Source organism: Cuculus canorus, chromosome 5 (genome assembly GCF_017976375.1).
Source record: "Cuculus canorus isolate bCucCan1 chromosome 5, bCucCan1.pri, whole genome shotgun sequence".
Classification (NCBI taxonomy): domain Eukaryota; kingdom Metazoa; phylum Chordata; class Aves; order Cuculiformes; family Cuculidae; genus Cuculus; species Cuculus canorus.
The window spans coordinates 5,885,846-5,898,106 of record NC_071405.1 but is presented as its reverse complement, the minus strand read 5'-3'; the positions used below and the strand labels follow the sequence as shown (position 1 = coordinate 5,898,106).

General features: G+C 47.5%; 1 protein-coding gene across 2 annotated transcripts in view; it reads right to left on the bottom strand.

The window, feature by feature from the left end:
* Positions 1-11,938, bottom strand: part of SLC35F4 (solute carrier family 35 member F4) — a 135,032-nt gene extending 123,094 nt beyond the window's left edge. The window contains exon 1 of one of the 2 annotated variants that reach the window (XM_054066758.1): positions 11,622-11,938. In XM_054066758.1, the coding sequence (XP_053922733.1) occupies positions 11,622-11,724 (103 nt within the window). In that variant the 5' untranslated portion in view covers positions 11,725-11,938. The remainder of the gene's footprint in view (positions 1-11,621) is intronic. The other variant, XM_054066760.1, reaches the window with a different exon arrangement.
* Positions 11,939-12,261: the final 323 nt, after the last annotated feature.

Below are 12,261 nucleotides of genomic sequence, written 5' to 3'. Positions count from 1 at the left end.
GAAGACACCAGGTCAGATGACAGTTGTGCACTTCACGGCGCACTGGAGTCGCTCCAACGCTCCCTGCAAGCATCAAGCTTTGTGGCACACACCCACAGATAAATCCATGCTCATCGCCAAAGGGTCCCCCAAGAAGAGCGACAGAAGGCAGGCCTTGTACTGGATGAGTCACCTCAATAGGACACATATGGTTCAGTACACCAACAACAGCTCAACTATGTTTTGCACAAAAATTTCTTTTGTTCCTTTCTCTGAGGTTCTTTTTACAATGCATGTGAAAAGTGGCACCTCTTTAGCGATATTCCAGTCACTTCACCAGTCTGATTTTTTTTCTCAGAAGAAATGATCTCAAAATGCTTAAAGTTTTCTTCTTATATAATTACACATTTTTTTTTTTTCCCCATGCCATCCCATCCTGGAAAGAAACAAGAACTTATAGAAAACTAGGAACCTTCATCAGATTGTTCTTCTTTCCATCTTCCCAGTATACGCTAAGTTCAATTATCTTCCACCTGCTCTTTGTGTTAGCAGCTTCACTGAGCACTGAGAACTAAGTGCTTTCTCATATGTAGAAGCAATCCTCCTCAAGTAGAAGCCCAAAACGTGGTACAGAAACACAAAGAAGAGTTCACCTTCCTACCATCCACACTGCTAGCATTGAAGAATTTCCTTTGGTGGAGCACCGCGAAGCATCCCACTTGCACATAAGCTGCTACAAATCCTACCCCCCGTAACGTATCACACAACAGGTTATTTCTGGCACTGCAGAGAAAAACCCCGATCTGCACCCACACAATTCCAAGGCTGAAAACTCCACATGGCAAGCTTTTGTATAAGAAAGGATTTAAAAGTCCCAGGATTTAAACACATGAGAGAAAAGGGCCATATCAACTGCACTATATCGACTGCACTATAACAACTATGCCACCTTACTTTCAAGCTGCCAAATATAAAATCACATTGTGCAAACTAATGCAATCGCTTTTCTGTCTTGGAGCTCTCCGACAGAGAACATGTGCTCCAGCCTTGTTTCACACTTATCTTCCGCAGGCATAGCAGCACATGATTTCAGTATTATCCTCCGACACTCCTGTATGTGATTAGCTGAAATGGACCTGCACAGTTGTGGTTTTATGAATCATGTGAAAAATCAGTCCCCAGTAGGAAACTATTTTTTAGCGAAGTACACAGCATCCTACAACTATCCCATTAATAATAAAGTTGTGTGTTAACCCTCATCAAAAATGTCCCCCAAAAGACAGCCTCTGTCGGAAGAGAGGTAGCTGTACTGTACATTACTTCAGCAGGCAACCGCTCAAGCAATACAGCTTTGGTGCCATAAACTGCCACTTCCCAGTCATAACACAAGCATAAAACGGGAAGAAATAAAGCTGGAAGAGTTGCCAGGTTGGCATCAAGCTACGATTTCTTTTTCACTCTGGATAGTGAGATCACTATCAGGTCTGTAAGTGATCTAGTAGTGGATTTGGTAGAATTGGTTTGGTGGAGCCGTATTGACACGTGAACTGCCATGCTGGCGCTTGTCTCCCTGCCAAAAATGTAGGTGGAATCTTAAATAAGACTCAAAAACAGATATAGGAGCTCTTCTTATAGAATCATAGAATCGTTAAGGTTGAAAAGGACCTCTAAGACCAGTGCAACCATCAGCCCAACACAGCTGTGCCTAACAAACCTTGTAGTTGTGGCACTTTGGGACAAGTTCTTTGAATACCTCCAGGGATGGTGTCTCCACCACTGACCTGGGCAGCCTGTTCCAATGTTTCGCCACTCTTGCAGTAAAGAAATTTCTCATAATATCCAATCTAAATCTCCTTGGTGCAACTTGAGGGCATTTTTTGTCATCCTCTCACTTGTTACTTGGAAGAAGAGACCAGAATCCACCTCATAACAACCTCCCTGCAGGCAGTTGTAGAGAGCAATAAGGTCTCCCCTCAGCCTCCTCTCCTCCAAACTAAACAGCCCCAGGTCCCTCAGCTACTCCTCATAAGACTTGCATTCCAGCCCCTCCACCAGCTTTGTTGCTCTTCTCTGGATGCACTCCAGCACCTCAATGTCTTTCTTGTAGTGAGGGGCCTAAAATTGAACACAGTTCAGTTCTTGCATCAGATAAAACGAATTAGATGGCTTTCAGACAATGAACAGCTCTATGAACAGCACCAGATACAGCATGAAACATCATCTTCCACCCTAGGCCTGTATCCTGTTTCCTTGCCTTAGCTCATAAGGAAATGAAAACAGGAGGAAATCAGATTCTCTTTCCTTACTTCTGCGAAAGGACAGCAGAGACACCTTTCTCACTCCCTCACTCTGATACCCTTGATCCAGGCTGGCTGAATGCAGGAAAGGGCGAGTCCATCCTATCACCAGTATTAGCAGGTGAAGTCTAGGAAGAATCAATACGGTTTTAAAGCAGTAACGGAAAGGTCATCTTGGTGTGGCAGATACACCGAGAGCCCGTAACGCGAACACATACTTCATGCCTTTGAATAAATTCACTCAAAGTGCCTGGAATGGTCCCACTTGCAGCTCTGCCATTGCGGTGTACGCCATACCCTGGGTATTAGCCAGACAAAGCATTACAGATTCCACCTTTGCGCAGTGAAATCTGCCATTCTGCAGAGGGCCAGATCAAACGTACAGGGCCACCAGGAAGTCCCACTTCACCTTACTGCAAGAAAAAAGATTTTCAGTCTCACTAAGTAGAGCTGGTTCGTTTACTTGTGGTGAATAATTTAACCAGTCAGTTAAGCAGTTCACTTTCTTCTCGACCCTATTTGCACATTTGCCACAAAGAAACAGTGACCTTTTTTTTTTTGCAGGCATTTTCATTATTCATTATTGCGATCATCCACCAGCAGTTTTGCGTGGAAAAAAATATCTGTCATCAGTTGTCCAACAAACACCAAGCCGCAAATTCATTTTCATGGGTGAATTCCCATGCAGGCAGCTGAGCACGAGCCCATCGCTTCCCAAGTGTACAGAAGATATCACAGAATCATAGAATGGTTTGGGTTGGAAGGGACCTTAAATCTTATCCAGTCCCACTCCCCTGCCATGGGCAGGGACACCTCCCACTGGATCAGGCTGCTCAAAGCCCCATCCAACCTGGCCTTGAACACCTCCAGGGATGGGACAGCCATGACTTCCCAGGGCAACCTGTGCCAGAGCCTCATCACCCTCAAAGGAAAACATTTCTCCCTAAGATCTCATCTCAATCTGCCCTCTATCAGCTGAAAACCATCCCCCCTCATCCTGTCCCTGCACTCCCTGATAAAGAGCCCCTTCCCAGCTTCCCTGTAGCTCCTTTAAGTACTGGAAGGCTCCTCTAAAGTCTTTGCTATAAAATAGCAAACGACTAATAAAAGAAGAAACGCAAGCATCGCAAGCATAAAAGTTCTCTCAGAACCATCCATCCCTTTGGAAAGAACACTAGAAGGACAGTCAAAATGAGGGATCTCTCCTGAGTACTCTAGAGGAGCATCACAAGCTCCCGGCATACCCAGGCCACTTCTCAATGAGCTATATGCAGCAGCAAGTCTTTTAGGAAAAAGAAGAAAGGAAGGAAGCATGTAGCTCCGTGCTGCCACGATGATGTCAAGTCGAGTGAGCTTAAAGCCACTTCGGGTGAATCGGGGCAGGTGAGGCAAAGCAGCAGGCTTACGGAGAGCCACCAGGGAGCACAAGGCACGGCCCAGCCATTGCCCAGAGGGCCAGGCAGCAAGCAAGCCTTGCTGTGAGAAAAGCTGGAGTGAATGAGCATGAGAAGGCAGAGGAATTGAAAAGCAGGCAGAGAGCACATGTAGGAAGCTACCAAGTTACTGAAAGCATCTCTACCAACCTTAGCACCAGGCCAGATTCAGCACAGGACCTGCTGGGCAGTCACCAGTGGGGGAAGAGTTTGCTCCATCAAACATTATGGCTTATGCTGTGCAATCTCTGACAAATTAACATCCTTCCCCGCCACCTTACCGTCTCTATTTCCCTTGCCAGATAGAAGTCGTTATTCTCAAAATCTTGGCAAACGTCTTTACGGGGCATCTTTAAAGCTTGGGTAATAATTCTTATTTGGATATATAAGACTGGGAGAGACTATTTGCCCATTAATTTCAGCCTTCTGCTAATTTCCAGCCTTAATTTATTCATGGCTTGTTCATCCCCATTTGTCTGCATGCCAACATGCTGTTTCAGTTTAAATAACTCTTCTTGCCTACAGATTTCCCTGTTCATCTCCCAAGATGTATTTGGAGCAGCAGCCATGTTCCCATCTTGGCTAGCCTATGCAAGCCAAGCTCTGTCAGTCCCTTCTTGCAAGGGTAGGCTCACCATCATCCTTCATGTCCTTGCTGGTTTAAATTCATCCCTGCTGCCCTCACTTGTTCAGGACTACACCCATATGTCACAGCACAGAATTACAGAACCATTTAGACTAGAAAAGACCTCTAAGATAATCAAGTCCAACCATCAGCCCAACACGATGGTCGTTGAACACCTCCAGGGATGGGGACCCCACCACTGCCCTCAGCAGCCTGCTCCAGCGCTTCACCACTCTGGCAGCAAAGAAACTTTTCCTAATATCCAATCTAAACCTTGCCTGCTGCTATTTGAGGCCACTTCCTCTCATCCTATCACTTGTTACTTGGGAGAAGAGACCAACACCCACCTCCCTACAACGTCCTTTCAGATTGTTGTAGAGAGTTGTACTGCAGTAGTCAGGTACTGCAGTTTCATGGCTCAGCTGCCCAGATAATTGACCCAAAGAGACAGAATCAGTCCATCACAAAGACCAAGGACTGAACCAGTTCCCTCTCCTGCCAGCTAGTGAGACACCTCACCCTCCAAACCGCTTTGAGTCCCCAAGCGAAGGGGAGGTCCCACACTCCAGCCACAAGCACAAGGTTGTCGTAACTGCCCTTCCCGCACAAACAGAAACCTGCACAAAGCCTGGCCCTACTCCATTCAATAGTACACACCCAGTCTTGCCAAAATTAGTGGGCAAAGGAGTATTCATAAAATCTTTTTTGCTGAAAGAAATTAATTCCTAAGTTATTGCTGCCAGTGCTGATACGTAGCCATACATTTATTTTGTTTTCCTGCCCAGACAGAGAGACAAGGCTGTGAAGAGTAAGCAACTACAAGACTAAATCCTATGCCAAGACATCCAGGTGGGCTCCCAGAGCTGGTGGGGGGAAGAGACTGTTAAATCTACAGTCTGCAATCCAACCCCCAGTGCAGCACACCCTCCCTAAAAGGAGCACCCTCTGTACTTAGAGGGGCCTAAAGGAAAGCTGGGAAGGAGCTCTTTACAAAGAAGTTGAGGGATAGGACAATGAGGAATGCTTTTAAGTTGAAAGACAGAAGATTTAGACTAGATATTGGGGAAAAAAGTTTACCATGAAGGTGATGAGACAGTGCACAGGTTGCCCAGAGAAATCATGGCTGCCCCATCCCTGGAGGTGTTCAAGGCCAGGTTGGATGGGGCCATGGGCAGCCTGTCCTTCTAGTGTTCTTTCTCTTGTGTTGTCTTCCCCATTTACTCAGGCAGGCAGCTGCGTATCTGAATCATTTTGGCTGAACCAGGTAAAAATCATTCCAAAGGGATGGATGGTTCTGAGAAAACTTTTATGCTTGCGATGCTTGTGTTTCTCCTTTTATTAGAGGTTTTAAAAGTTTGCTATTTTATAGCAAAGACTTTAGAGGAACCTTCCAGTACTTAAAGGAGCTACAGGGAAGCTGGGAAGGGGCTCTTTATCAGGGAGTGCAGGGACAGGATGAGGGGGAATGGTTTTCAGCTGATAGGGGGCAGACTGAGATGAGATCTTAGGGAGAAATGTTTTCCTTTGAGGGTGATGAGGCTCTGGCAGTGGTTGCCCAGGGAAGTCATGGCTGCCCCATCCCTGGAGGTGTTCAAGGCCAGGTTGGATGGGGCTTTGAGAAACCTGATCCGGTGGGAGGTGTCCCTGCCCATGGCAAGGGGGTTGGAACCGGATGATCTTCAAGGTCCCTTCCAACCCAACCCATTCTGTGATTTTATGAATTATTCTCCTTTGGGAAATCCCTGTCTAGCAAGGAAGGGAAGGCTTTGAAATAACCTTATTGTAGCCCAGGCCTGCATCTGGAGTCCTTGCAACCCAAACGCTATCAAGTGGAACAGGAGCAGCTGCCACAACTGGTACAAGCAACACAGCCCTGAGACTTCTTCAGTCCAGACACCACTGCCTCCCTCTCAGACCCACTCAAACGCAGCTCAATGAAACCAGCCTCGCTTACCAAAAATTACACAAGACACCCACCAAAAATGACACACGACCCTTCCTCAACTGCTCCTTTTCAAGTGCCTCCCACTGTGCGTGCACTGCACAGAGTAACAGAGGGCGATGCAAACTGGGTGCCTCCAGTAAACAGACTGCAACTTTATTCCTCTCGCTGGAAGTGACAAGGCACCAGGAGAGCATGGTGTTAAGTAAGCACGGAGACAATCTGGGTTTGCCATGTGATTCGTACTGCAGCAGAGCTGCTGGCACAGCTGCTGTAATCACCAGAAGAAAATTCTCCCCAATGTTTCCAAGTTAGATTTCCCCTCCACAGCCTTTTACTCTGCTCAGAGAGCAGGAGAGCCGAACTGCCAAGCTAGCGATGCCGGTTTAGCGTGCCTGTAATCCCAGTCTTATTAAGCAAAGCAATTAAGCATGAACTTAACTTTAAACACATTGTCAAAGCCCAGTGGCTTAGTGCAAGTTCAGACTTAAGTTCATTGCTGACTTGAGGCTTAACTTACCAAATTGAAACATCAAACCTTGCTTGAGCTGTCTCAGGGAAGTAAGAACATGTTTTTTTCTGTTTCTAGGGAAGCACATGAGACATCTCTGCTTCTAGGAGCCTACACCACCTCAGGATTTCAAGGCACATTCAAAGGAGAGGAGTAAGGGAGCTCAAAGCAGAGTGGGACAACATACAAACCTTTAAAAGTCCAGCAAATGCCTGCTGAAAGCTGTCATTCATGGCCTGATGCGGTGGGACTGAAACCCTCCAGACCTGAATGAAAGCTGCCAAGGGGCAGAAATAAGCTGTACATATTAAGAGAAGCTCTGCCAGCATGATGAGGAAGAGAAGATGATGGCCCATGCGAACCGCGAGGAGAACAAGCACAGCCACTGCAGTCCCTGTGCTCATCCAGGTTTGAGAAAACAGCATTACAGAAATGCAGATCAGCACCAGGAAAAGACATAAACCTTTGTGGATGGCAAAAAGAGCTCCAGCAAAAAGACATCACGTAGGCAGAAACTGCTCAACTTGGAGGTGAACTTGGTGAAGCTGATGAAAATCAGAAATGAGAAACTTGGGCTGGAGCTGTTTTAATTCAGTGGAAGGTATAGAAAAGGTGTTAGGACAGACTTGAAGGAGAGGAACTTTGTACTATGAAAGTAAAACAGCTTTCAGTACTGAGATAAAAGGCAGATAGGGTGGCAGCTGGAAAGAGTCAAAAGAAATAGAAAAAAAGCCTGAAAAGAAAACCCTTACATACTCTTAAAACTGAAGACACTAAACATGACTGTGTTACCAGCAAAAATGTCAGAGGTAATAAGAAGTTATGGCAAAGCTCAGGAGGGAAAACAGAGTTTGCCACTGTTTGTGCACATGGAAAAGCTGGATCGAATCAAAAGAAAACACAAGCATTGAAACATGAAGCCAAAGGGGCCAGGAACATGGGAGCATCATATAATCATTAAGGTTGCAAAGACCTCTAAGACCACCAAGTCCAACCATCAGCCCAACACCACTGTGCCTACTGAACCATGTCCCAAAGTAACTCCTGCAGCCCGAGGTCAAAGGCTGGAGCCTCTGTTCTAGCCCAATTCCGTGCTCTGGGAACTACAGAATAACTTCGAAGAAGTTTACTGGAAGAGAGACGCAGTTCCTCTGCTTCCCCATAGAAGCCAGAAACCCACTCTGTACATTTTAAATGCAGGAATAGAGGGATCAAGCCATGCACCCAAAGCTACAGGATCAACGGGATCAGGAAGAGCCCATTTCATTCCAGGAACAGGTTGAGGGAACGCCACATCATATCTTGCTCTGATTCCTGTGTCTTATTATGCAGGATATGGGGCTTTTTTGCAATATACATGGATGCAAATACTAGACTGAAATACAGGCTTCTGCTTAACCAGATGACTTACAGAGAAATAAAGAAGATATTTTCCTTCTCTAACAGCTTTTTTTTTTAAGGATAAATAAAATTATACAAGTGCCTGACTTAAAATTAACAAAAGAATCACCATATGCACTCCCAAGTCTGAAGTAGGTTAGTACACACAAATATAGAAGATGAAGCAAAAGTCTCTAGAAGACACTGCAGTTCTTTGTAATAACAGATCTTGAATACCACCATCCTCTAACATTAGATTTTATGATGATTTGTGACCAGTCTTCAGCCTTCACACATAGAAATCTAGGTGTGATCTCCTGTTAAACCATGGAATACATGCCAATCCACTAAGGGAGGGATGTAAATCACCAGCACGGGGCTTTTTTTGTCATTTTCCAGGGCATGCCAAGAGTGAGCAGAACAGCAGCCACCCACCCCTGCCTTCCCCTTTCCACATCAAGGGAGATCTCCTCGTTCCTAGCTAGGCACAGCAGGCTGGGGACAAAGAGGAGCCTCAAGGAAGGTGGTGACCATAAGCAGGCTGTGATCCTTCAAACCACATTCCCATCTGGTGTGTGGCCAGCTCTCTGGCTAGACACGAGATGAACCAGCATTGTTCAGCTGCACTAAAACTCTATTTGGGTAGCAGTGACAAAATCATGCCCTCACCAAAAAAGACTATCAAGTACAATAATAATAAGTTGTTCCCACCTTCAATATTTACATTTTGATAATGCTGCAGCTGTACTGAACAATTAGCTACAAAAACTGTCAGTCAACACCACTTTGAAGTAACATCACCTGAAGGTGATAACTTCAGCCTAGACATGGAAACAGAGTAAGAACTCCAAGCTGGGACCTCTAAGAGTAACTCTCACTGCCCCAGTGCCAAGAAGCTGTGCGTTCAAGACACCTGAAGGATGCGTGTATTTTCCCCAGATAAGGGCAGAACAGCTTGCTGAAAATGCTAACACATTAAAGCACTTTATAAACCCAAACCACCCAGCCACAAGGATAAGGTAGTCATTCACCAACTGCAAGCAGTCCAAAAATTATAATGGTAGTTCCAAAACTTTAAAAATCATTCATAGCTTACAAAGGGCATGTGGTTTTATTTACCTGAAAGCATTTAAGTATTGGGATACCTCTCGGTTAGGCACTTCCAGTTTTTCTCTTTAAGCACGATGACCACAAATTTTGCTTATTTTCTTTAAACGGCAAAACCTGAGATACTCATCAGTCATTTTGCCTCGGCACCCAGTCAAAAGGTACAAAAGATTAGGAGATTTGCACTAAAATCCCAGGAGTCAGCACTTCTGAAAGCCCTGGCCTTTCCTGGCGTGCTTTATCTAATTTTGAGCAGATGCAGTTTGTAGCACCTGCAGAACCTGGCCCTGAACTAAGCAAGCTTTTCTTTGTCCGGGCAGCCCTCTCCCTGATGCACCCTGTGCAGAGCCACTTGCATCGCCAACACTGAATCCAGGTCTCTGCATTTTGACAGAGAGTGGGAGTGTTGCTGCAGAGTGGAAAAATTGCATTCTGCCACTGAAGCAAACTTGCGACAAAGTATTAAGCCATCATCCTGATCCTTCTCTGGTACATCACACTGTAGAGATCCTCTGGAGTCACTGCAGAATTTGGGACACAGGTCTCACCTGGCTCAGACCTAAATAGTCCTTGGACTGTCCTGCATCCATTCCTCTAGATTGTTCCCAGCTGCTTCCCAACTCCACTGACTACAAACAAACCAACTGACCTCACCAAATGACCATAAGCCCTTCCACGCTGTTAGGATGCTACCAAAACCACCAGAATAAAACCACTGGGATTGACCGGTTGCTTTTTTTAGCTGAACATTACACAGAGAAATTACCTTTTTTTAATGGTTTCACTGCATGGCTTTCCTCTGTCGTAAAAAAAACCCCACAGACACGTTTATCTGATATATTAGCAGTTTATTAATTGTGCTTTTGTTTATTGTTGTATTAGAGCTGGAAAGCACTACGCTGTCTGTCTGGAAAGCAGTTCAACCCCTTTGATTCCAAGGGGAATTTAAACACGCAAAAGCAAGCCTGCTCCTTAGTACTCACCTCCCCTAAGTTTTTGGGGCTTTTTTCGCCTTTCTCTCTCCCCCTAGTTTTGTTTTTTAAGCTGTGACACTCCGTAGCTTTTGTAAACTGCAAAGCAACTATTAGTAAAATCCTAATGCATCCATTTCCTGGGTGTTAAAAATGAATCATTCCATTCATTATCCTAACTTTCCCGTTAAACAGCTCTGGGACAGCCACAATTCCAGAGGAGCCCGCTAAGGCTCTCCCAGCTGATAGAAACCCCCTGCTCCTAATTAAAAACTCCAAAAGCAAAAGAAAACAGTGAATTTCTGCAAGGAGCAACTACTTTCATTTCATACAAGGGCAAAAAAAAACCCCAAACAAACACAAACCCAAGCAAAATAACCCCAAACCGACACCAAACCTCCACAGCACAAGTGTCTCGCATTTAAAAAGGCAAAAAGGAAAAACCCTCGTTCATTTCCCACTTTTCTGGAAACATCTAATTAGGTTTTTTTGGAGGAAAATGAAGAATCCGGGAGCTTCAGCCTGGAACGGCCGCTCCGGATGGGGATCCACCGGGACTGAAACTTTCCTGGGCACCCGGTGAGCAAAAATCCCCTCCTCAGGGAAGTGAGCGAGGAGGGGTGGGAAGACATCATTAAACTTCAGGACAGAGAGAGGTGATTGCAGCCCTCGGGACGCTTTCTCCAGCCACGGCCGAGCCGGTCACCACGGGGCCAGCAGCGAGCATCCATCCCTACGCCCTGCCCGAAGGATGGAGAGGGCATTGGGGGGGGAGAGGGCATTGGGAGGGGAGGGAGAGGGCATTGGGAGGGGAGGGAGGGAGAGGGCATTGGGAGGGGAGGGAGGGAGAGGGCATTTGGGGGGAGGAAGGGAGAGAGCATTTGGGGGGAGGAAGGGAGAGCATTTGGGGGGAGGAAGGGAGAGCATTTGGGGGGAGGAAGGGAGAGCATTTGGGGGGAGGAAGGGGGAGCATTTGGGGGGAGGAAGGGAGAGCATTTGGGGGGGGAGGGAGAGCATTTGGGGGGGGAGGGAGAGCATTTGGGGGGGGAGGGAGAGCATTTGGGGGGGGAGGGAGAGCATTTGGGGGGAGGGAGAGCATTTGAGGGGGAGGAGAGAGGGCATTTAGGGGAGAGGGGGCAGTTAGGGGGGAGAGGGGGCACTTGGGGGGAGAGGGGGCATTTGGGGGGGGGAGAGGGGGCATTTGGGGGGGGAGAGGGGGCATTTGGGGGGGGAGAGGGGGCATTTGGGGGGGAGAGAGAGGGCACGTGGAGGAGGGGGGAGAGGCATCCTCAAGGCTCTGCCACCACCCTCCCTCCTCGCACACACAACCCCCCCAGGCATTCCAAGGGATAGGAAAGGCATGAGGGGCTCCTTACTTTTCTGGCTGGAGTAACCCGGGTAATATCCATAGTAGCCAGTGATGCGCAAGATCCTGTCCTCGATGGTGGCCACGCCGTTGGGTGCTGCTTTCCCATCCATAGAGGGTGGGAGCCGCGCACGGGGCGGCCAGCCGGGACGCTGAGCCGGGCTGGAAGCAGGAGGAGGAGGAGGAGGAGGAAAAGGAGGAGGAGGAGGAAGGAGGCAGAGCCGCCGCAGCCTGCGGAGCCGCCGGGCGCTCGCTCTGACTCCGCCGCTTGGTGCAGGACGGGCTGCGCAGCGCTCAGCCCCGGGAAAGGGGGGGAGAAACGGCCCTTCGGTCCTTATTTAAAGGCAGAGGAGCACGGGGACGGCGGGACGGCTCTGGCGGGACACGGCCGGGGCAGGAATCAAAGGAGCAGTAAGGTTGGAAAAGACTGCTGAGATCATAGAATCAGAGAATAGTTTGAGTTGGAAGGGACCTGAAAGATCATGTAGATCCAATCCCCCTGGGACATCCCGCTGGATCAGCTGCCCAAGGCCACATCCAACCTGGCCTTGAACACCTCCAGAGATGGGGCAGCCACAGCTTCCCTGGGCAGCCTGGGCCAGTGTCTCACCACTCTCATGGTGAAGAAATTCTTCTTAATGTCCAGTCTA